Source organism: Myxocyprinus asiaticus, chromosome 5, assembly GCF_019703515.2.
Source record: "Myxocyprinus asiaticus isolate MX2 ecotype Aquarium Trade chromosome 5, UBuf_Myxa_2, whole genome shotgun sequence".
Lineage (NCBI taxonomy): Eukaryota > Metazoa > Chordata > Actinopteri > Cypriniformes > Catostomidae > Myxocyprinus > Myxocyprinus asiaticus.
This window is the reverse complement of record NC_059348.1, coordinates 14,878,328-14,903,443: the sequence shown is the minus strand read 5'-3', so window position 1 is coordinate 14,903,443 and position 25,116 is coordinate 14,878,328. Positions and strand designations below refer to the sequence as shown.

Below are 25,116 nucleotides of genomic sequence, written 5' to 3'. Positions count from 1 at the left end.
CTGTCTCGTGCAGTAAAAACAACCTTGTGCTGAACACCCCAACACTAACCCCCTCACCATTCTAAACAGCACTGTGGCAGCAGTGGAGCCATTCAGGTTCCTGGGCACTACCATCTCACAGGACCTGAAGTGGGAGACCCACATTGACTCCACTGTGAAAAAGGCCCAGCAGAGGTTGTACTTCCTTTCCAGTTGAGGAAGTTCAACCTGCCACAGGCGCTGCTGATACAGTTCTACTCAGCAGTCATTGAGTCTGTCCTATGCACTTCAATAACTGTCTGGTTTGTTTCAGCTATGAAATTGAACATTAGAAGACTACAAAGGACAGTTTGGACTGCTGAGAGGATTATTGGTTGCCCCCTGCCCTCCCTTCAAGAACTGTACACTTCCAGAGTGAGGAAAAAGGCTGGAAAAATCACTCTGGACCCCACTCACCCTGCCCACTACCTTTTTGAACTGTTGCCTTCTGGCTGATGCTTCAGAGCTCTGAGCACCAGAATCTCAGGCTATCCATCTCATGAACAGTTAAAACTGCCCCATTGAGCAATAATTATGTGCAATTCACAGTCTAGTCTTTTTATATTTATCCAACACATACAACCTCTTCTGCCATAACATTCCCTTGCACTGTATATAACAGATTTGTATTTCGACTACGTATGTGTCTGTGTATGTATGTATGTGTATATATACATATATATGTTTGTGTGTGTGTATATATATATATACTACCGGTCAAAAGTTTTGAAACACTTGACTGAAATGTTTCTCATGATCATAAAAATCTTTTGATCTGAAGGTGTATGCTTAAATGTTTGAAATTAGTTTTGTAGACAAAAATATAATTGTGCCACCATATTAATTTATTTCATTATAAAACTAAACTTTAATAAAAATAAAAAAAATAAATAAAAAAAAAGTTTTTGAAATTGATGACTTGGACTAAATAATAAAGAAAAGCAGCCAATAAGTGCCCAACATAGATGGGATCTCCTTCAATACTGTTTAAAAAGCATCCCAGGGTGATACCTCAAGAAGTTGGTTGAGAAAATGTCAAGAGTACATGTCTGCAAATTCTAGGCAAAGGGTGACTACTTTGAAGATGCTAAAATATAACACAGTTTTGATTTATTTTGGATTTTGTTTAGTCACAACATAATTCCCATAGTTCCATTTATGTTATTCCATAGTTTTGATGACTTTACTATTATTCTAAATGTGAAAAAAAAATTATAATAAAGAATGAGTGTTTCAAAACTTTTGACCGGTAGTGTATATATATATAGTCTTACTGTGTATCCTATATATACTTTATTTTCTATTCAATTTTTATTTTTTATTCCATTTTTAATTATTTTTTATTATTATCTATGTCTTGTTGCTGTTTTGTATTGTTGTGCACTGGAAGCTTCTGTCACCAAGACAAATTCCTTGTATGTGTAAGCATACTTGGCAATAAAGCTCATTCTGATTCTGATTCAAAAACTAAACAAGAGGATAAGTACATCAGAGTCTCTAGTTTGAGAAATAGATGCCTCACATGTCCTCAGCTGACAGCTTCATTGAATTCTACCCGCTCAACACCAGTTTCATGTACAGCAGTAAAGAGAAGACTCAGGGGTGCAGGCCTTATGGAAGAATTGCAAAGAAAAAGCCACTTTTGAAACAGAAAAACAAAAAGAAAAGGTTAGAGTGGGCAAAGAAACAGACATTGGACAACAGATAATTGGAAAAGAGTGTTATGGATCTTAACTCCATTGAGATTTTGTGGGATCAGCTAGACTGTAAGGTGCGTGAGAAGTGCCCGACAAGACAGCCACATCTATGGCAAGTACTACAGGAAGTGTGGGGTGAAATGTCACCTGAGTATCTGGACAAACTGACAGCTAGAATGCCAATGATCTGCAAAGCTGTCATTGCTGCATGTGGAGGATTTTTTGATAAGAACTCTTTGAAGTAGTTTAAGAAGTTCTCAAATTGTAATAGTCATTTTTCATGTTATTAATGTCCTGACTATACATTGTGATCAGCTGAATGCCACTTTGGTGAATAAAAGTACCAATTTCTTTCCATAAGAGCAAAATCTGAACATTATTACAAATGTTTGGCTGCCAGTGTATATATAAACACACTTTTTTTAATGGATTTTTGAGTGATGAATATAAAGACATTTTTTAGGGTTACTCCATTTGACCAAAATATATAACTAAAACTGTCTTTAAGTTCTTTCTCTGTCTTGAAGTTCCTTCTCTGTTTTTTTGTTTTTGTTTTTGTTTTTAAATCAAATGACAACAGAAATCCTCCCTGCATGTTGGTTGTTGGTTACACCACCTGACTTTGATTTGTTGGGCAAAAGTTTTTCAATTATTAAAAAATATATATATATATATATATATATATATATATATATATATATATATATATATATAAATTTGTTTAAATTAAGAAAATTAAGTTGAATTGTTTTAAAGAAATTATAATAAAAGATTATTCCAAACTACCTTTTTTTACACCATATTGAGTTTTTAGTTTTAAGCCCCAGAAACTAATATCAAAATGTGTTTGAACTTGGTAACTGAAATCATGTTCATCATAGTACAGGTGTATTTAAGTAGTCGTTTTGTGTGAATTGCATTTTTTATGTATTTTTGAATAAATTATTTGATCCAGACAAAAAAAAAAATAAAAAAGACCATACTGTCATTGACCTACATCATGGACACTTCACCAAAAAGTAGTATCTCCAGCATTTTTCATAATTATTGTTCTGAAACAACAATGGGTAATTTCTTCTCAAATATTTTATTGTTATTAAATCTTGGGCTTTTGGTTGAACTATACCTTCATAAATATTAGCAAAAAAACTAAGAGCATAAAAATAAGTTGTGTATCCATTAATGATGTAAAATATTTTATTATTTTTTTATTTTTTTTTTGTAAATGTAAATTCAGTTCCTCAAATACCAAACCCTATATCGCTCTGTGTACTTCAAAAAAGCTTTAGTTTTCAAAACAATTTAGACTTCTATACAGAGCAAAAACAAAACAACAACAAAAAAAAAAAACACTAGGAAATCGATGTATTTTACAAGACAAGGAAAATATCCATGAAACAATTTTGTTACAGCTGTTCATTGAGAAAAAATATATACAACAGACTCTTTTGGAAAATAAAATAAAATAAATCATGCCCAGTACAATAAAAAGTCTAAACTGTCCATTTTTCAACGTGAAATTGTGCACACAGAAAAACTCCCAAATTGAAATAACAAGGCATGTGACATGTGAAAAACAGTTTTTGGCTACAAAATGAATAGCACTCTCTTAACAGATGCTTCACTTCAATTCATAAAACTAATACAAGCGTACGCTTCATATATACATATTTTTCAGTTACACCTCTTCCTCCTAATGATTCCAACTCATAATGTCTTCAACAAGCAAAATATCCTACAGATAACATCTCTTTCTGAGAAGTTTTGAAAGTTCTTGCGCAATGATGTTGCACGTTTATAAAATCCATACTTCACTCTTCAGAAAAAATGAGTGTGATCTACTTGTGCCTGTTCATTTGTGATTTTAAATTCGGTTTGTGAGGTTTAAAGTTCATTTCACAGTTACCCCAATATCTATAATCCAGCCTGATTTACTAGAATGTCACTTAGTTTGAATTCTCTGGTGAATGTGTCACCATTATCTGTAACGTAAAGTGGAATAAAATGAAATGAAATGCAACAAAATGATCAGCAATCATGTATAAAGTACAAAGTCACTACAATACCACATTCTCAGCACAGAAAAAAGACTTTTCTTGTGAATTATTGAAATTATCTTTTTAATTCTGTAGAATATCATAATTACACGTTTCCTCTGGTATCATGGTGTGTCTTTGTTAAATAAATTTGAAGAGAAAAAGAAACAAGAAAAAAGCAAAAATGTAACAGAACGAGCACATCTAAAATATCTGAACATCAATGTGAATAAGGTAGTATTTGGTCAATCATTCCGATATTTCTCTATATTTACACACTATTTACAGATGTAACAGAATCTCAAACTGCGTGCAAGAATTGCAGTTGGGCATCCTTTTTGATCGGCATAAAACAGCTTTTAAAAATAGGCCCACTCATTCACTCACACAGTAATAAATACAAAACACCTTTATTTTTTTACACTAAACAATGAGAGATAGCTAGGATAAAACTGACTCATGGAATCAAGTATTTTTGAGTTTTTTTGTGAGTTTTTTTTTTTTCTATTTCTTTTTTCTTTTTTTTAGTGCAACATTATTTTTCCCTTTTGCGGAAGTCAATTCCGTACATTCTCCATTCAGTGATGTTCTACATTGATTACTATGGTAAAGTCTCTACTGATCACGTCATACAAATGGGCCTGCCCCCTCTTTCAACATATAAGGCATACCCGGCACAGTGCTTCCTCGCATACGCTTGTCTCATACGCTGGTGAAATCTACCCCACGTGAAACACACGCACTCAAGCAGACCTACACGCACAAACACACACACAAACACAAACTCATGGCACATGTACATAACAGAACCTTTTCCTTTCAAGTCAAGAAGACGATACGAATGGCTCTCACACACGCTGTATTCTCGCGTTGTGTTTTTCCTCTTAGTTTTGCACATAAAAAAATAACCATCCCTTAAAACAACTTCCAGGATTGGCTGTTAATAGCTTTCCTCGACTAACTTCTTTAAGGTTTACAGAGCCTGTGTCATCCTCTGGAAAATTGGCACCAAAGTTTTGGGATGGAATTGTTGTTTTGATTTCTGAGCGATTAAACTGCCATTCAGTTGATCCACTTGCGGCAGTTGGCGGCTCCACAGTGACACGGGATCTTGTTCTGATCTTCCACCAAGGTGAGCTTGTAATCGTAGCAGAGCTAAAACACAAAATCATTCAAAGATGGTTTTAAAATCTGGAATCATAAGCACTGGGGACAGCTGTAAACGTGATGGTACTCGTATCCAGTGTTGAGTAAGTTCCTCAAAAAAATAATTCACTTCAAATGACTAATTACTACTCTAAACTTGTACTCAGATGTAACTCATGTTTTAAAAGTGTTTTTAGTAACATTTAATTTTTCTTTTAGAAATATGAATCCCAAGTAATTAAAAGTAATTAAAGTCAGTAACTGAATTCTGATTACAACTATGTCAAATGTAATGTACTGTACTACCTTTTGTACTAAAAGTAATCAGATTACCGTAATTAATTACTTTGTAATTAGATTACACCCAACACACTGCTTGTATCATCATACCTCCTCTCCTCGTTCAATCCTGCGAGCGGCACTGATGATCATCTTGTAGCCCCGCTCAAACGTCACAACCTCAGCCACACAATTTGGTGAGCATGAATGATTGATGTACCTTTAAGATAAATAAAATTAAACTAAATTAAAGCTTAATTTACACCTACTGTATATCTTATCCTAACCTACTGCACATTTTGAAGTATCCAGCAGTATTTAAAAAAAACAACAACAAGAATTTAACATGTATGAAAACTGGTTATAGGTAATTTATGCATTACATAACTTCAATATCATCGGTTAAAATTTACATGAATGTTTAATTAAATGTGAATATTTTAGGTGCTGGTCACCATTTTAAGTTTTCAGACATTTTTAACCACCTTTATGCCTTTAATACTTAAAATATTCCTGCGGGCTGTAAGTAATTATCATTGGAACTAGATTTTGTTTTATTTTTTATGAAAATGTCATTGTTGCACCAAAATTCACCACCATATTGCAAGGGTGTTGTGGATGTTGTCTGGGCATTGTAGGTGGTTGCTTATAGGCCCAAGTGAAAAAGTGAAAAGAGCCCACCCCCTAATCTCTGATATTCTGGTTCATATACTGTATTTGCCTTAAGTTCCTCAAAAAATCTGACCAAATCCCTAACTATGAGCAACTGTAATAGAGAAACTTGCATTAGAAAACACCACTTATTATAACCAGTACATCAAAACAGAAACATATTCCAAACTACTAATAAAAACAGTGTATCTCCAACAATAAACCTAGAAAAGCATTACTGAACCAGAGTTCACACCATACCTGGGCTTGCCCCCCAAGATTTGCCTCGAGCCCACCCAAAACACTTTTGATGCCTCCGACCTGACTGAAAGCAAAACGGTCAAGGGGCACTATGCCCCTGGACTGATGAACGTTGCCCCCCCCCCAAACATACAAAAAACCCCACCAAAGATCACATCCTACTACCGGCCCTGGTTCACACTAGACTGTAGGTGTTCTGTATTGTGCAAAATGCAGAAATGAGAACATTCCAGATTCTACAGTACCCATAATGAATTGTCAAGACTAGTACACATTTGAAAGCTGATGTGACACCCTGGTTTATTTCTTACCGTGCAGGGCTTCCAGAGCAGGTTGCATCGATAACATGCTCACCGTTAATGCAGAACATGTATGCTGGCCGGTTCTGTGGGAGAAATCCACACAGATTTAAACAAATGGATTTAGACAGCGAGCCAAGGTAACATTACAGGCAGTACTATTCCCTCCCGTTCTAAAGGCTCAGTGGTGGAGCAAGCTTTACCTTTGCCTTGTACAGCAGCTCTCTCCTCATGGCCACCTCAGTGCGCAGAATATCCCCCATGTATTCAATCACCATAGTCTGCTTCTCAATGTCGCGTGCTGCAAACAGCCCAAGACCCTGTAGACACACAATGCATTAGACATGCAGTGACATTCAAGGCTATATGTCTCTCACATATACTAGCAACAGTAAAAATTTGTGAAAACAAAGAGTTTCAATATTTTAAATGATGTTCTTGAGGTGGATGGCATGACCAAAATCTTATATAAAGATATAAGAAATTTTAAATCACAGAAACAGTTCATATCACAATATAGAGATTATTTACTCTAGCCATCACTTTCAAATAGCCTACACAATGTATTTTCAGTTACAACTATGTATTTATGTGGTTTGACAGCTTAAATTAAACCTATTCAAGGCTACTTACAGAGAAATTGCATAACAAACATTGCCATGTCTAATCGTTCAGTTTGTGCAGATACACAAGTTTCATACGCTAACCTGCAAACTCATCAACGTTACTTTGCTCATTCTTGAAGAAGTACAAAAACCTTTGTAACTTTTGTGTGCATGGTTACTAGATCCACAACATAGTTTGGTCTTTGCCTTGTCTTACATTAAACCCAAGCCAACTGACAGTGTGTTGGTAAGCAGAAGCGATCTATCTACAGGAGTCTGCAGTTGCGTGTAAGTGTGTTTATTTCATTGGTTTACTTTGTTGTAGAGTTGTATTCATTGCTAGACTTGTGCTGTTTGTTTACTGTCTTGAACTTGTGCTGTTTGTTTACTGTCTTGAACTCGCGTCGCTTAAACGTGAGTTAGTGTGTGTGTGCTATATTGTTTTGACTTGTCCCAGGGTATTCACTGCTAGATTTAGCGTTGGTTGTCCAGTGTGTGTAAAACTATCATTGTTTTTAGTGTCTATATACAGTGCTTCACTTGTTTTAGAGTATTATTTATTGCTAAAGTGCAGCATAATTTATTTGTGGTGTACGGAAGTCGCGTTTGTTCCCGCGCTTGTCACCTCACGCGACCCTTAGTTTCGGTTGACCACGTGACTAGCTTTGTTGTGCTAAGTAGCATTAAGGCGTGTCCTGCTTTTTTCATTGATTGGCTCGTTATCATCGTGTATATATTTGACTTGACTGCTGACATGGAAGCGGCAGCCCTCGTGTAAAGCCCTCTTCGTGTGAAGACCTACTTGGGTAAAGACCAGCAAGTCCACTGAGCAAGGACACCGAAAAGGCGCCACTCACCATAGCACTTAAGTATCTTGTTATTGTATCTCTTTTCTTATTTTCCTTCTATATACTAACATGTCTACTTCACGCATAACACATGCCTTCAAGCACATCCCTGTTATCTGTTACAGACAGTTTACACGATATTGATGCAAGACCAAACGCAACCCACACAACCTATGGCCACTTTGCACTTCAGCACCTGCTCCGCTCACTTTCTCAGTGGGACTCTGGAACTGCCAGTCAGCTGTGAACAAAGCTGACTTCATTCTAGCCTTTGCCACACAGTCCGCCCTCAGCATCCTGGCACTGACAGAAACATGGATACGTCCAGAGGATACAGCAACACCTGCTGCTCTCTCCAACAACTTCTCCTTCTCTCACATCCCTCGACACACCGGTAGGGGTGGGGGAACAGGTTTGCTCATTCATACCATCTGGACTTTTTCACCACACTCTTCACTATGTAACAATACTAGTTTTGAATTCTATACTATTACTACAATGCAACCCACAAAAATACATGTTGTTGTCATCTATCGCCCTCCAGGTCAGCTGACAAACTTTCTTGAGGAGTTGTCCTGCTGTCCTCCTTGCCGGAGGACGGTAGGCCACTTGTGGTTCTTGGTGATTTCAACATACACCAAGACAAGCCCCAGGCCACTGAACTGAATACTCTCCTGGCCTCATTTGACTTGGAAAGTCTACACACCACAGCAACCCACAGATCGGGAACCCAGCTGGACCTCATTTTTACACGTAACTGTACCAACTCAAATATTCTTGTTACTCCTTTACATGTCTCTGATCACTACTTTGTTCAATTCAACATGACTCTCCCATCTACAGTAAAACAGTCTCCACCTTTGGTTTCCTTTCGCCGTAACCTCCGTTCTCTTTCACCCTCACGCCTCTCCACTGCTGTCTCTACCTCTCTTCCCACACTAAATGTATTTACCACGCTTAATGTAAACACTGCCACAGACACACTAAGCTATACTTTAACAACCTGTCTAGACAACATCTGTCCTATCTCCTCTAGGCCAGCACGTGCTACACCACCCAGCCCCTGGCTGTCTGACGTCCTTTGTGAACATCGGACTGACCTCAGGGCAGCTGAGAGGAGTTGGCGGAAATCTAAAGATCCAGCAGATCTAGGTAAATATCAGTCTCTGCTTGCAACTTTTTCTGATAACGTTAAATCTGCAAAAACCTCCTATTACCAGAACAAGATCAACAGCACCACAGACACTCGCAGTTTGTTTAGAACATTCAACACACTTCTCTGTCCTCCCCCTCCACCACCTGACACATCACTGACAGCAGATGTCTTTGCCACATTTTTTAATAATAAGGTTACAACCATCAGCAATACATTCTCAGCACCACACCCTGTCAAACACCCATCTCCTGTATGCAACTCTTCTCTCCTCTGACTGACACTGAGGTCTCTAAACTCCTCCTCTCCAACCACCCCACCACCTGTTCCCTTGACCCCATTCCTTCTCACCTTCTCCAGGCCATTTCTCTGTCCATCCTACCAGCACTCACACACATAATTAACACATCTCTACTTACAGGCACTTTTCCCACTACATTCAAGCAGGCTCGAGTAACCCCGCTGCTGAAGAAACCCGCACTTAACCCCACACAAATAGAACACTACAGACCAGTCTCTCTCATCCCATTCATGGCAAAAACACTTGAAAGGGCAGTTTTCAATCAAATCTCTGCCTATCTCTCACAGAACAAGCTGCTGGATGACAATCATTCAGGTTTCAAAAGTGGACACTCCACTGAGACTGCCCTGCTGTCTGTCACTGAGTCGCTGAGACGGGCGAAAGCTGAATCCAGATCATCCGTCCTGATTCTGCTGGACCTTTCTGCAGCCTTTGACACAGTCAACCATCAGATCTTACTCTCTACCCTCTCCTCGCTGGGCATCGCAGGAACTGTGCTTGACTGGTTTAATTCCTATCTCTCAGGTAGGTCCTTCAAGGTAGCCTGGAGATGTGAGGTATCCAAGCCTCATCAGCTACTTACTGGGGTACCTCAGGGATCAGTGCTTGGGCCACTTCTCTTCTCTATATATACAACATCACTGGGGCCCATCATTCAAGCACATGGTTTCTCTTACCACTGCTACGCTGATGACATGCTACTCTACTTGTCTTTCCAGCCCAACGACACCACAGTGACTGCTCGAATTTCTGCCTGTCTGGCAGACATCTCGGCCTGGATGAAGGAGCACCACCTGCAACTCAACCCAGCCAAGACTGAACTCCTTGTCTTCCCAGCCAACCTGCTGTTGAACACAACATCACCGTGCAGCTGGGTGCAACTACAGTAACGCCTTCCAAATCGGTCAGAAATCTAGGGGTATCCATCGACAACAGACTATATTTCACAGACCACATCTCAAAGACCGCAAGATCATGTAGATTTACACTCTACAATATCAGGAAGATAAGACCCTTCCTCTCTGAACATGCCACACAACTGCTTGTCCAGTCACTTGTCATAACTAGACTGGACTACTGTAACGCTCTCATTGCAGGCCTCCCTGCATGTGCAATTAGACCCCTGCAAATGATCCAGAATGCAGCAGCACGTCTGGTCTTTAATGAACCAAAGAGAGCGCATGTTACACCACTCCTTGTCTCTCTCCACTGGCTGCCGGTTGATGCACATATCAAATTCAATGCTCTGATGCTGGCATTCAGAACAGTCACTGGGTCTGCTCCAGCATACCTAAAATCATTTATGCAGAGCTACGCACCCACTAGAAGCCTGCGGTCGGCTAAGGAACGCTGCCTTGTTGTACCAACACAAAAAGGCACCAAAACACTTTCCCGGACTTTCAGCTTCATCATACCACGTTGGTGGAACAACATTCCCAACTCCATCCGTGAAGCTGACTCACTCCCTGTCTTCAAAAAACAACTAAAAACACAACTTTTCCATGAGCACTTAACCATTCATAAAAAAATAAATAAAATAAATCCTGTTTATTCTGTTTTGAATACTATTCTGATGCTAGTGAAACTTTGTAATACGGCACTTTTCATACCACTGTCTCCTTAAGATGATTTGCTTATGTTTTCCTCTTTTGTAAGTCGCTTTGGATAAAAGCGTCTGCCAAATGAATAAATGTAAATGTAAAATGTAAGCACAGAAATCAGGCTTCTAATTTAAATGTCGGCTATTTTTAATATAACGATGACTCAAAATCGTTAAAAATAACAATAAAATAACGTGCCGATCAATAATCAATATATCGATATTTTATGACATGCGAACATATCGCCCCTATGTTGGGCTATGTACACATGCGTCAGATGAACATCTTTAGCTTTTGTGTTGCATCTCGCGCCATGAATTTTGCTTTTTCAAGACAGCGGGTAGAGTTAAAGTCAGGTCAACACTGCAAAATTTTTTATTCTTTTGCATTCCATTGTGCTCTGTCAAGCTGTTGGAACACAAGAACACATCCTGTGTGAATGCCCCCTAAGAAGAACATTTACTCTTTTTGTTGTATGTATTAAATTTTTTTTTATCCAAAACAACCCTATGCACACCCTAAGTAGTACACTTAAGGCCAAAGTACACTCCGTGCACTGTATGTGTGATGCAAATTGCTTCATCAGCACAGCTGTGTGTTTTGACCACGCGCCGCCTAGACTTTCTTGACCCACACACTCGGTCCTCGGCTGTGCGCGTTGCATGCGCCTGCTATTGAATGTACTAAAAGAGTATCACAAAGAAGTTGTAGTGGGCATGCATCAAACGTATTCGCTCATGGTCAGAAGAGTATACTCACAAAGGCAACGTGGTCAACCAGGCTTGAGCCGATCCTGAACGCGCAAAAATTAAGTATACCTGGGCCTTAACTATATTAAGTATACCTGGGACTTTTACATTTAAAATATAAATTTTTAGACTTCGTTATCCAAATGAACTTTATGGATGCCCCCTAAGAAGTACATTTACACTTTTACATTTATTTTACACTTATTTAGACTTTGTCATCCAAAGCAACTTCATGGACCTCCCCTAAGAAGTATTTTTACACTTTTACAGGTATTTTACATATATTTAGACATCTTTTTTTATTATAATTTTTTTTTTTCCAAAGCAACTTTTAAAAATGCAAACACAAGATATTAATCATTAGAACCTCAAAAGCTTATATACTACTCTAAACTGCACAGCAAGGCTGTAAGGACTGTGTGCTATTAGTTTACTATCAGGCTTGGGCCACTGACTAAATGAGATATCAGATATCTATTAGTGATTAAACTGTTGTTGTTGTTTTTTTTGTTTTTGTTTTTTTGCCTGCATGGTTTAAAAGAGCTCAGCATGGAACTGGAAGTGACACTGGATCAGCTGTGGCTCTTTTAGATGTCCGTGTTACCCTGCCAAATGGAAAGGATGTCAATAACACTGGCTTCAAGGAGCCCTTTTTCATTAAGATGCTCTTGAGGCAACTTCCCACAAGCTGACTCTTAACAACTCAATTTGGCCAGGGGTGTGTCACCTCTACTGACTGTTTTTTGCCGAAATCTGGCCCTTTTCTGTCAGAGACCTGTCACATTCACAGATTAAAAATGGAAAAGGGGTGACCGATTAAACAACTGCCTCTGACATTTCCTGATTCCCTGTCAGGGACTGCTGAAATAAGAAAAGGAGCACTGCACAAACAATTCACTGAATTTTCTTGCTGTATTTTTATTTGTTTGTGATGTGTTGTATGTGCAATGTGGTATTAATTAATAATAAAAAAAAAAAATAAAAAAAATGGAATTAGGATGCAATTTCTGACTTTATCCTGTGAATGTGTATTTGTTCCTCCGAGGCTTTTCATAGAAAGTATGTTTCTGCGCTGATTCAGAGAGAAAAAAAGACCACCAGGAAAACCGCTCAGTACAGAATAGGTAGGGGAGTATCAGTGTTTGCAATATGTGGCTTTGCATTTGCTGAGAAAAAGTTTGGATCAGATCAAAGCCAGCCAATGTCTTGTCAGTTCTGTGTGAGGTGCTCACTGGTCCCTCCCAAGGCCACATGAGCCTGTCTAAGCAACTGAACAATGAGTCAGAAGTTGACTTCAGGTTTGGTAGGGCCATTAAGTAAAGCAGGGAGTTGAGTTGCTGCGACTGTTAACACCCATTCCCTGAGAGTCACAGCCATGCCCAAGCATACTAACTTTTTCAGATTCTCCAAAAGACTATGTAAATTAACATACAACTAAAATTGGCTAGTGGGATGCCCATATTAAGAGAATGACAGAAACTGTAGTTGCTTCTGAGGTTCAGTCTGAAGGGATTTATCTGAATTTTCTTGAAAAATGTTAATTTTGGTGTAGGTGTCCCATTAAAATGTAATATCAATGATTTCTAAAGACAAAATTAATCAAATAAAATGTAACAATAAAATGTTAAATAAGGCAAGGCCAGATATGGTCATATATTTACATAAACAAAGACTGTTGCTGTAATATAGACTGCATACATTTTTAACAGTAAATACAAAAATAAGATTCAGAACCTCTTTATAGAGTTTATTATTTGAATTCTTTATTGTTCTTTATCATAATTTGAATTTTCTTGTGTTTTAGAACCATCAATAATATCAGAATTAAATAAAATACAATGTTCTTCTTTTTCACGAAGTGGTTCATGTTCATGGACTCACCTGGATGCGGGAGTGTGCCAAATAAACATTTGTCTTCCACTCGCTGATTAGCCGGCGGTACTGAGATGACTTGGAGTGCACAAAGTGTTTGCTGTGAGATGATCCACTCTTTGCCACAGCTGAGTTCTGGATGCAGTGAGATGTTCTGGACCATACAGAGAGGATCTTCAACCTGTGTGTATGTGTGAGCAGAGAAAATAGCAGAAATAAAGAAATACATTTAATTAGCGTTGCTATCTGCACCAAAACACATCTATTTCAATTTTATCATGATTCCGATACAAACTTTTGCCAAAAAAGATACTGACCTCTCATGGTGGGGGAAGGTCTGCAACTCAGAACGAGCGCTGCCAGATGGATTGATTGACAGTGGAAGCTCCAACATGGGGTTATGGCCATAACGAAATCGATACCTTGAACATGCCTGCACACCTGGCAGCTAGTCATAAAACACAAAGTTAGTTTTTCAACTGAAAACTGCACATGAACGCAAACCCTTCTAGCTACACAAGCTTGATTTCACGATTTGTGACTTTTCGAAATGAGCACAATTCATGACACAACGCAATTATGTGTTGCATTCTCAGAGTTACCACAAGGGGTGCTATAAAGGGCATTAGTGTAAACCATAGTCTTCTTCTACTGTATGGTTAGTTTTCTCTTTCAGGTCAGCTACCACAGAGCAACAGTTTGAATCTGGTAAGTTAGATCTTAAAAACATGATTCTAACAAAACTAACATCCAGTTTAATGCCACAGACATTTGAAGGTAACTCTATCGCCACCTTACAGTACTGAGAATTGTTGACACCATAGTGACACAAGACATGCTATGCACAAATGGATCACATGCTTGCAATGTGTTAGCCAAGCATTCTTGTCTGTGCTTGTGCACTTAAATACAGTATGTTTCTGGCCTAAGGTTCACTGTAATTACCGATTCAGCAATGCGGGTAACTGCAGAGATGGTAAGGCCAAACAGATACTCTCCCTTCAGATAGACAGGAAAGAGTCTCAGCATGCCCGTCTCGGCTCTCCGCTCTGCCACAGGCCCAAGAACCTTGTCCCAGACTCCTACAACAGACACGGTGAGAATGAACGAGACGTCAGAACAGAAGATAAACTGAAAATAAACTGCTGTTACTGCCTTGTAGCAGTATTTTTAAAATGACAACACAAAGACTTTTCAGAGTAATACCAAAATATCCATAATAGCGTATCACCATGATGACAACACGATTAAGCATCAACCTGTACTGCCCTGCAAAGGCCAAATGCAGTAACTACACTTTTTTGTCCCTAAATCTGTCATTTGACAAACGGGGTTGACTCAACTATGCACAGATTTAAGGAAACAGAGTATATCCACATTTGACTGGACAATCAAAAAACGCAACAGCCATTTTTCTTAGGTTCAGTGCTGGCATAGTAACTGCATTTTGGCTTAGTATAAATCCCATCTCTTCCCTTTTAATCCACTAATTCCGTGTTAAGTTTTTTTTTGTCTAAAGGCCTGTTCACACCAAGTAAATTTTTTCAGTGCAATTGTTCGTTCTGAATGAGCTATGGAACGAGAACAATGCATTCCTATGGCGCTATTCACATCGGGTCAGACAAATCTTCCGCTGACAATATGTTTTGTTTTTTTTTTACAGAGAGTGTTCCTTTTTTTTCTTCTTCAGACTGACTGACTGACTGACCAATGTGATACAAGCTTTTTGTCATTTTTCCAGAGTCGCTGCTCAATCCTGTGCGTTGGATGGTGCTTATCAACTGGCAAACACCAGCATTGGACAACGCCGCCCCCCCAAATTATATACTTAAAATGAACCTGTACTGCAAATGAATTGTACTGCAAACTGCAAACATAAACCCGTTCTGTTATCGAAAGTCTGCTTATGGCGTTTTGTCTTAATGTAGCCTACATTATTTAATATACTAAATTATATATAGGCATTATAAAAAGAAAATTTGGTTTTGGGAGTCCATTTGGAATATACTCATAGCAAAATACATGTGCAAATAAATATCCAACAGCGCCTTTTACTCATCTCACTCGCATAAAAAAAAACTGATTATATACTCCTCAAAATGCATCAACACCATGGAAAGAACATAATGAAACAGTTATGCCAAATCAGGTAAATAAATGCTTTAACAGCATTAAATAAATTAATCTCTAGCACTGACTGCTGAAGGGTGCGGGCCAAGGAGCACTAAAATACCCTGAGGGCAGGAGACTGGTATAAATGTTTGTAATTCAGCAACAGCATCACATATAGGGGTGAAATAATTTTTTATTTCATATTTTACGGACTTGGTGTGAATAGACATTCCGTTGGAAGTTCATCTTGCAAAATCATCACAGATTTGGTGTGAACAGGCCTTTAAGCAGCTATAACTGTAACAAGTGACAAGACTCCATTTCTCTAGGTAGCTTAGTCCACAAGAAAATCTTATTGGCCTAAAGTTCAGCTTCACAGCCCTTTATGTGGATTAAACAGTGTGGCTTTCCATGTGGACAGAAAAATGACTTGTTGCATCACGCCTGATTAAGACCCAATGTGAATCTGATATAATTATTAGTATGGAGAATGACCAGGCACAATGCAACAAGTTTCATGCGACAAGCAATTTGTCTACCCACAATGAATGTGCAACATGACAATCACAACCAATTAGAACTATGTACAGTTGTGTGGAGCAGAATTTTGGACAAATAAGATTTCAAAGGGTCCGTGGCTACCCAGTGTGTCATCACAGAAACCAAACAATCCACAAAATGCCCCATCACCTGCCGTGGCACCTTAGAAGTAAAACTCAAGATTTACTTGGAGACAGCTTTTATAACTTGTCGCTTTTTCGTGTTGTACCTTTCGCAGTGGTGTCGGTGAGAACCAGGTCCTCGTAGCCTTGCTCTACGACACGGATGCTGAACTCCGGACGGCCTTCGTGCTCTTCCACTGAGCAGACGTATCGGCAGCGCTTCAGGCCATGCCGCATGCTCCAGTAGAGCCGGCTTGCTTCGTAGCCAGGTGGAAATATGGCTGTTGATGAGTGGAACGTGGGCAGCAGGGCAGGTGGCAGTTGACCCATTGCATGGAACAACAAACTGCCAACACGGAAGGTGTAGCCACGCTCAGGCTGCTGCACGGCCGCCGCTAGTTGTCGCAGTTCATCGCGTTGCACAAATACGCGACGGAACACTGAGAAGCAACGCAGTTGCTGTTCTAAATGCAAGCCAATGGCGGCTCCAGCTCCCCGTGGCCGGTGCTGGTGGCACAGCATCGTTTTGTCCTTAAAAAACGTACAGCCAGCTTGAAGGGCACAAGTGAAGTGGTAGATGTTGAGGCAACGCAGGCGATGACAGCCACAGGTGGCACCTAGATGATGGCAAAACGCACAAACCACAGTCTGCCCACGCTGGCGTGCCAGTTCCACATTGATCAGGGCACCAGATTGTGTCTCGTAGACCTCAGAGGACCAGAGGGCGCAGTTCAGGTGCACCCAGGTGTCCAAATCTAGGCTGAGCAACCTGGCAGGACCGTCCGTCAACCCATCACCTTCCTGTTGGCAGAAACAGCACTGCCGTCGGTCACGGGTGATGGAGCAGGGCCGTAGAGATGAGTTCAGTTGCTGCAGGAGCTCCTCGACTGACTCTGATGTTTGGGCGGCAACTTTCGGTATCACAATCTGTCCTGTCCACTTTCGCCAGCGCAGGCCTTTCCAGCGTTTGCCATGATGCCAAGGTTTGTCTTGGTTTTGGGAACACGGTTTTAGCTTAACTGTCACTTTAAGATGGCTCTCTGCTATGGATTCAGGTTTCGGCTCTGTCTTGATTGCTTTACCTGGCTCGGTTGGGGTAAAGACTGTGTGAGGGGTCAGAGAGGGAGGGGACGGCTTTGGCTGGAGCTGCGCCAGGCAGTGGACATCCAGCGAGGACATGTTGTTGCTGTACTGATGCTGGACTTTGGAAGGACTTACCGGGAGGAGAGCAACAGATGCCTAGAATTACAACACAGACACATGACACACAAAACATACATCATGTATAATCAAGAGTAATTCATACAAGTCTGTATAATCAACCACACACTAAGTTTTTACAAAGTTATTACGTGTATGGATTATTATGACAGAGAAAAACAAACCTTGTTGTCCATGTTTCCATTGGACTGCGAGGCTGACGAGTGCAAAATGAAACAGCTATGACTACAGAACACCAGACCCCCATCTGAGCTAAACTTGGACTCCTGGGATAAACCATAGGAAGAGAAGTTGGGAAATTGTTAAGGAGGATTTAAGTGGTGTCTATAGTAAGAATAATTAATATAGGCCAATTTCATTTAAAGTCAACATGAAATCAAAATGGACACTATTTACAGTACCTCCATAATACACGTTCCTGGTCTTATTGCCAATCATTCATCAGTGTACGCTATTCTACAGAAAAAAGTTTGTCTTCGGAATCTTTAATCAATACATTCTGGTTTGGAACGCCCACTTTTCATGATCCAATCATTTCCCAATGGATAAAATCAAGTCCTGCCCATTTCTTTCAAGGATACCATATTTAATTTGGAAATGTTTCATTTGGAATGGATGTAAAATGGGTGGCGAATGTCATTTCAACTTCAAAATACAGTATGAACAAATCAAAACATATTCATACCAGTGCTTTGCCTTGCTCATCTTTGGTAGTTTTCCTCACACCGTTACCCAAGACAACCACTTTACAGTGTCGACAACATTGTTGCTTCGGCCCCAGGCTGGCCCGCCACTTTTCATACTGCTCTCTACCATCAACCAGACCTGAAAGAGACCAGCAGCTTTCAATAAAGAGAACTGGCTCCTCCAGTTGTGTAAAGATTGAGTAAAAACAGCAGTTACGCAATTATAATTGAGAGCTGTGTCATTTCCCTGTGATAAATGGGGTGTAATCTTATATTCTGAGGCTTTTAATATGATTGAGTGCATTCATTAAGTGAGTATCTGACACACATGAGCAGTCTTCAATAAGACAGAGTCCAGGCCAAGATTACTGGTCTGTTTAAGTAGCTTCTCCAATTGTTCACAAAATCAATAGTGATTTTCCCTCAGCACCTGAGCCAGACACAGACATAATACTGCACAGTTAACAACTGATGGACCAACAATTAGATCCCGATTGCTATGCCATGATTGGATTGAGTATATGTACACTCAATTGAACTAAGCTGTCATGATCAGGTTACTGTAAATCTACAGCTAAATAGCCTAATTGCTTGTGACATATTTTGATAGCATCCTTTATTTGAGATAAGCCTTAATATCATGTCCGAATTGTCATTGCCAGATATGTATATGTAGAATGCAGCATAAATGTGATTCCATTTATTATTCTATTAATTTCAATGTATTTTGGCGACATTTTAATAAGAAAGTTTATGTATTCCATATTGTATATACAACTTCTTGAAGTGTTAAGGGAGAGTCAAAAAAGCTAAAAAGTACGAAGTATATATCAATTTTATATATTCAATATTAATAATCATTTTGCATTTAATCTTAATTTACACTTTGGTTGTTTACTGATACATTTGCTTAGTTGACAGCTATGATGTTCACCTTGCTTAATACTTCTAAATGCTTTTTTAAAAATATAAATTTATAAGTAGGTTTTCCTCACTTTTGTTATGGTTCTGATGAAGCTTCAGTTGTCGTGGCCCTTGTTGTGGGGTCCCTGGTCCATTCGGCTCTTGAAGAGCAGAGGCTGGACGCTGTGGCTCCATGGAGGTCTTGATGGCCCCCATAGTCCCTGGTCCACTGCTGACCTCATAACTGCTGGGGATCTTTACACGGATCAGGTTAGCAATGGCTGCTACAACATCAGTGATGTTCTGAAAGAGCAAAGCGAAGCATATTAAATAACAAAAGAACATGGAATGAGAAAGATTTTAGATCTATTATATCACAGAATATTTTATTTAGATATATTATTTGTGGAGCTTGCAAAGGCAAGCATCACTTTTCCTATTGCTCATACTAAGGGTGAGGGATTTGAAATACTCACCCAGTATTGTTTATGCTGTGAACATGAATGGAACCTCAAATTGTGTGGATCAGTGGTTCCCAACTCTCTTCCTGGAAGCCCCCCAACACTGCACATTTTGTATATTTCCCTTTTCTGACACACCCAATTCAGGTATTGGATTCTCCACTAACGAGCTGATAAGCTGAATCAGGTGTGTTTGATTTGGAAGATATCCAAATTGTGTAGTGTTGGAGGGCCTCCAGGAACAGAGTTGGGAACCACTTGTGTGTATTATTGAGAAGGTGTGCTATTACTTTTCTAACTAAAAGAACTTTTGCCTGGGGCATGATAAAACAAATAAATCTATAGACTCACATTGAAGAAGTGACCAGATCCAAATTTAGAGACAATTTCTCTCAATCTTTAATAAAAAAAACCCCACTATCTTATGCCAAAAGAACGAATCCACAATCCATGGAGAATATTTTCTGTTAAGTGTTTTGTTCCCTTAGAAAGTTAAGCCATGTGCTAATAAAAAGACAAAAAAATGTATATAAACTTGGTATGAACATAAAAAGATTCAACAACTAAGACATAAACTGAACAAATTTCACAGACATGTGACTAACTTTGTAAATGTACTTCTTAGGGGGCATTAAGTACTGCAGTGCATCTCCTCCTCATGGACTGCACCAGATTTGCCAGTTCTTGCTGCGAGATGTTACCCCACTCTTCCACCATGGCACTTGCAAGTTCCCGGACATTTCTGGGGGGAATGGCCCTAGCCCTCACCCTCCGATCCAACAGGTCCCAGACGTGCTCAATGGGATTGAGATCCGGGCTCTTCGCTGGCCATGGCAGAACACTGACATTCCTGTCTTGCAGGAAATCACGCACAGAACGAGCAGTATGGCTGGTGGCATTGTCATTCTGGAGGGTCATGTCATGATGAGCCTGCAGGAAGGGTACCACATGAGGGAGGAGGATGTCTTCCCTGTAACGCACAGCATTGAGATTGCCTGCAATGACAACAAGCTTAGTCCGATGATGCTGTGACACACCGCCCCAGACCATGATGGACCCTCCACCTCCAAATTGATCCCGCTCCAGAGTACAGGCCTCGGTGTAATGCTCATTCCTTCGATGATAAACGCGAGTCCGAACATCACCCCTGGTGAGACAAAACCGCAACTTGTCAGTGAAGAGCACTTTTTGCCAGTCCTGTCTGGTCCAGAGAAGGTGGGTTTGTGCCCATAGGCGACATTGTTGCCGGAGATGTCTGGTAAGGACCTGCCTTACAACAGGCCTACAAGCCCTCAGTCCTGCCTCTCTCAGCCTATTGCGGACAGTCTGAGCACTGATGGAGGGATTGTGCGTTCCTGGTGTAACTCGGGCAGTTGTTGTTGCCATCCTGTACCTGTCCGGCAGGTGTGATATTCGGATGTACCGATCCTGTGCAGGTGTTGTTACACGTGGTCTGCCACTGAGAGGACGATCAGCTGTCCTTCCTGTCTCCCTGTAGTGCTGTCTTTGGCGTCTCACAGTACGGACATTGCAATTTATTGCCCTGGCCACATCTGCAGTCCTCATGCCTCCATGCAGCATGCCTAAGGCATGTTCACGCAGATGAGCAGGGACTCTGGGCATCTTTCTTTTGGTATTTTTCAGAGTCAGTAGAAAGATCTCTTTAGTGTCCTAAGTTTTTATAACTGTGACCTTAATTGCCTACCATCTGTAAGCTGTTAGTGTCTTAACGACCGTTCCACAGGTACATGTTCATTAATTGTTTATGGTTCTGTAAAGTTATTTGGATTTTTACAAAATTATCTTTAAAATACAGTTCCTTTTTTTGCTGAGTTTATATATTTTGGTCTTTCAGGGCCAACACACCTTATAATGGGTTTTTATGGGACTTACATACAGTGTATATTAGTGTATTTCTATGTGGATTATAGTGTCAATGTTTAAATAGAGTTTATCACAAGGGGAATGTTTATAAGAAAATTTTCATCCTCCCTGGTTTGTCTCCATGGTTGTTGTAGTGCATTATGCCACATTAAGCATTTCTCATGTTAAACGTTTCTAATAAGCTGTACTGTATTAGAAGTGCCATAGTTTTTTCCCCTATCACTGGAGTACTTCTCTCTTCCAGAATGAGCACTGACATATGTAATGAAATGTTATGTTTAATTGCGATGTCACAGGTCCATTTCTCTCTGTGTTTTACATCCTAATCTGTAATTTTCAGCATTGACAATTGAATGTGAAGATGATTAAAATGCAACCTAATACTGAAATGTTCTCAGCTGTTTGGATGTAGCACTAAAATATGGGACAAACTGCGTCCCATATGGATTTATTTCAGAATGCAATTCTGTTCCCTTTAAAAGTACAATTGGCAACCCTAGTCACACATCACCTGTCTTTCGGACCAAGCAAGGCACAACGCCGAGGCCAGTTGTGGTCCGATCAAAGTGTCTGGACATGTTGGATGAAGTCTATCTAAAAACACATGTTCTAGGTCTGTTAATCTGTTGTGACGAGGAGGAGGGCAGGAGGGCTTTTTTAGGACACTGTATTTTAAAGATAATTTTGTAAAAATCCAAATAACTTTACAGATCTTTATTGTAAAGGGTTTAAACAATGTTTTCCATGCTTGTTCAATGAACCATAATCGGGCTAATCAGCCGAGGAGAGGGATAAGGCCGAGCTGGATGCGGCATTCTGGAGAGAGTGAGTCATACGCAGCTGCCATGTGTGTGTTTTGTGTCTTTTTGTTTCATTAAATATTACTTTGATACTTCGTCCGGTTCCCGCCTCCTCCTTGCTCATCTTAACCTTGTTACATTGGTGTCGAAGCCCGGGAATGAGGAGGGATGCACTGTCATAGAGTCCTCGCCACTGCCGTCCGCCCAAAGGAGCAGCCGTGGCGTGAGTTCTCCGACCCCTGGTGGATGGAACACACCTCCACGTTCTGGTGACTGGTAGCGAGCCCCTCCGCCCTTGGTGGATGGCCGCGGCTGCTCCTTTGGGCGGACAGCAGTGGCAAGGACTCCACAACAGCGCATCCCTCCTCCTTCCCGGTTTCGGTACCAATGTAACAGGGTTAAAATGGGCAAGGAGGAGGCGGGAATCGGCTGAACAATCAAAGTAATATTTAATGAAACAAAAAGACACAAAACACACACATGGCAGCTGCGTATGACTCTCTCTCTCTCTCTCTCTCTCGAACTGCCGCATCCGGCTCGGCCTTATCCCTCTCCTCGGCTGATTAACCCGATTGGGGGCCAGTGGTGCAGACTCACGGCCCGGCCCCGCCCTCCTCCTCATCACATCTGTCTTTGCAAAAATTGGACTGGTGCCATTTCAGTCTGACTGAAATAAAAATTTTAAAGTGCTTGTAAACATACTGACTGTTTTCTCTCTCATCCACCCCTCTTCACAGTGAGCACTCACCTTAGCAGCAGCTGGCTTCAGGGTGATGGCAATTGAAACAAGTCCTGTGTTGGAACCATTCTGCGCTGATCCAAACGAAGAGCTGAAGAACATAGATGAAGCCTCTGTCTTGACCTCTCGTAGCTTGAACTCTGAGACTGGAATAAGGGAAAAAAATTCAAAATCTGATCCATTGTGGTGACCAACAGCTCAAAGAACATCTATAGTGTACTGTAAGTCCAGGCACTGAAAAAGAAAGACTCCTTACCTTTGCCCCTAAAGACAGGAAACATGGGGATTACAGGAGACAAGGCTGGAGAGGGAGGTTCCTCCTTGACCAATGAGAGATCTGGATAGCGACTGATCTCCATGCCAACAACACTCTCTGGGGATGAAGACGGGACAAAGCTGTCTGGGGTGTCTCGGTCTTCACAGTGTTCCTGTCCCCTGTGTGTATGAGTCAAGTCAAGTCAAATGTATTTTTATAGCGCTTTTCACAACAGGTGTTGTTTCAAAGCAGCTGTACATGAAATTATGCTAGACAGAAAATGAAAGAATATAATGCCAATATTAGTTATTTATGTTTAGAACGATGAGAGAAAGACATTCTTTCTCTCTGTCTCTATGTCTTGTTGCTGTATTGTTTGTGCACTGGAAGCTTCTGTCACCAAGACAAATTCCTTGTATGTGTAAACATACTTGGCAATAAAGCTCATTCTGATTCTGATTCTGACATTCATTGAGTTACAACTGAGAAGCTGAAAAAAGCTAGAGAATCTAATATTCATGAATTTCATTAATGTCATTATTTGTCTTAACCATATGCACGTTTCAAAGTACTGTCAGATATTTTATTTCCATTAAAGACCCCATGAAAAACCCACACTTGATTTTTTTCTATTGGTGAAGTATCTCCTAGTAAAACAGGAAGTTATAGCGGTACATATTGAAAGGCTTGTCACTTTATTTAGCCAACAGCCTTTAGTTTACATCGCAGAATTGTGGTTTACTTGTTATTGCTAATCGGTAGCAGGTAGTTTTGTCACAATACCAAAATGTCAGTAGTCGGTACTGATCTCAGTGAAATTTTGCGGTTCTCGATACCAATTTCGATACCACAGCTCAGATATGCTAATATGGTAATATGCTATTGAACACACATCTTAAGCCTATTTCAAGTTCAATTTCAATAGCTCCAAATAATAAATTAAAAGAAATGCATGTTTACTTCAAGTTTTTCTTAATGAAGTATGCATTGCTTAAGTGTTTTTAAGTAGGGCCCTACTGAAATCTGTTTTATTTTGAAATCCCTTTTTCCTTTTAAAATGTTTTTTTTTTTTTCCTGAATTCCATGTATCAAAGTTTAATTTCATCATCAAAACTGTAAAACTTTTAAAAACTTTGAACAAGTAAAAATAGAATAATTACTTTTCAACATTTCACTGCATTTTGTTTTTAACAAACATGTATTTAGTACAACAGCACTCTTTTAGTTTGTTATTCATTTTATAATTTATTAATCATTACTTATTATTACTATTACTAAAGTGAATATTACATTTTACTATACAGTAGTACTATATTTCTGTTGCAATTTCTTCAATTTCAGGTGTCTAGCTTTTATTTCGAAATGCGCTTATATTTTGACGTGAGCTTTTATTTTGATGTGTGGTTTCGACAGAATCTTCACTTCTTCTGACTGATAAACAATTTGCTACATGGCCCAGTGTAATCGTCAAAGCACAAATACTGTGAATTAATTTTATAAATATATGGTCTACATGTGCTGCATGCTTTACAGTGGATTAATGCTCTGCTTTGTCATCTCATACAACGTGAATTATTCTCAATATCTGTGAAGTTTGGAGTTATGAGCAGCCTGCTTCATGCATTCATTTAAAGCACGCAACTCGAATACAGACAAAGACTGCAGCCTTTTATGGTTTAATAATCACACTAGTAAATATCACATTTTTTATTTTATTAATTGTGCATTTCAGTGTAAAAGGAGTAACAGAGCGCACGCTCAAATAAGTGAAAGAGCATTTGAAAGCAGTCGTGTGTCAAACAGACAGCACACGGCATCATATTGAGTCAGTGCTCGGTACTACCGTTACTGCAGAAACACTGGTATTGTGACACCT

The 25,116-nt window shown here is 39.8% G+C and overlaps 1 protein-coding gene across 5 annotated transcripts in view; it reads right to left on the bottom strand.

Annotated features, from left to right (window-relative positions):
• Positions 1 to 2,783: 2,783 nt before the first annotated feature.
• LOC127441623 (histone-lysine N-methyltransferase 2C-like) overlaps positions 2,784 to 25,116 on the bottom strand; it is a 146,296-nt gene continuing 123,963 nt past the window's right edge. For all 5 annotated transcript variants that reach the window (XM_051699226.1, XM_051699227.1, XM_051699231.1 and 2 more), the window contains 13 exons: positions 23,241 to 23,419; positions 22,994 to 23,130; positions 19,193 to 19,403; positions 18,197 to 18,336; positions 17,676 to 17,777; positions 16,398 to 17,529; positions 14,462 to 14,598; positions 13,834 to 13,964; positions 13,526 to 13,697; positions 6,591 to 6,707; positions 6,400 to 6,473; positions 5,288 to 5,396; positions 2,784 to 4,906 (listed from right to left, as the gene is read on the bottom strand). In XM_051699226.1, coding sequence (XP_051555186.1) covers positions 4,814 to 4,906; positions 5,288 to 5,396; positions 6,400 to 6,473; positions 6,591 to 6,707; positions 13,526 to 13,697; positions 13,834 to 13,964; positions 14,462 to 14,598; positions 16,398 to 17,529; positions 17,676 to 17,777; positions 18,197 to 18,336; positions 19,193 to 19,403; positions 22,994 to 23,130; positions 23,241 to 23,419 — 2,734 coding nt within the window. In that variant the 3' untranslated portion in view covers positions 2,784 to 4,813. The remainder of the gene's footprint in view (positions 4,907 to 5,287; positions 5,397 to 6,399; positions 6,474 to 6,590; positions 6,708 to 13,525; positions 13,698 to 13,833; positions 13,965 to 14,461; positions 14,599 to 16,397; positions 17,530 to 17,675; positions 17,778 to 18,196; positions 18,337 to 19,192; positions 19,404 to 22,993; positions 23,131 to 23,240; positions 23,420 to 25,116) is intronic.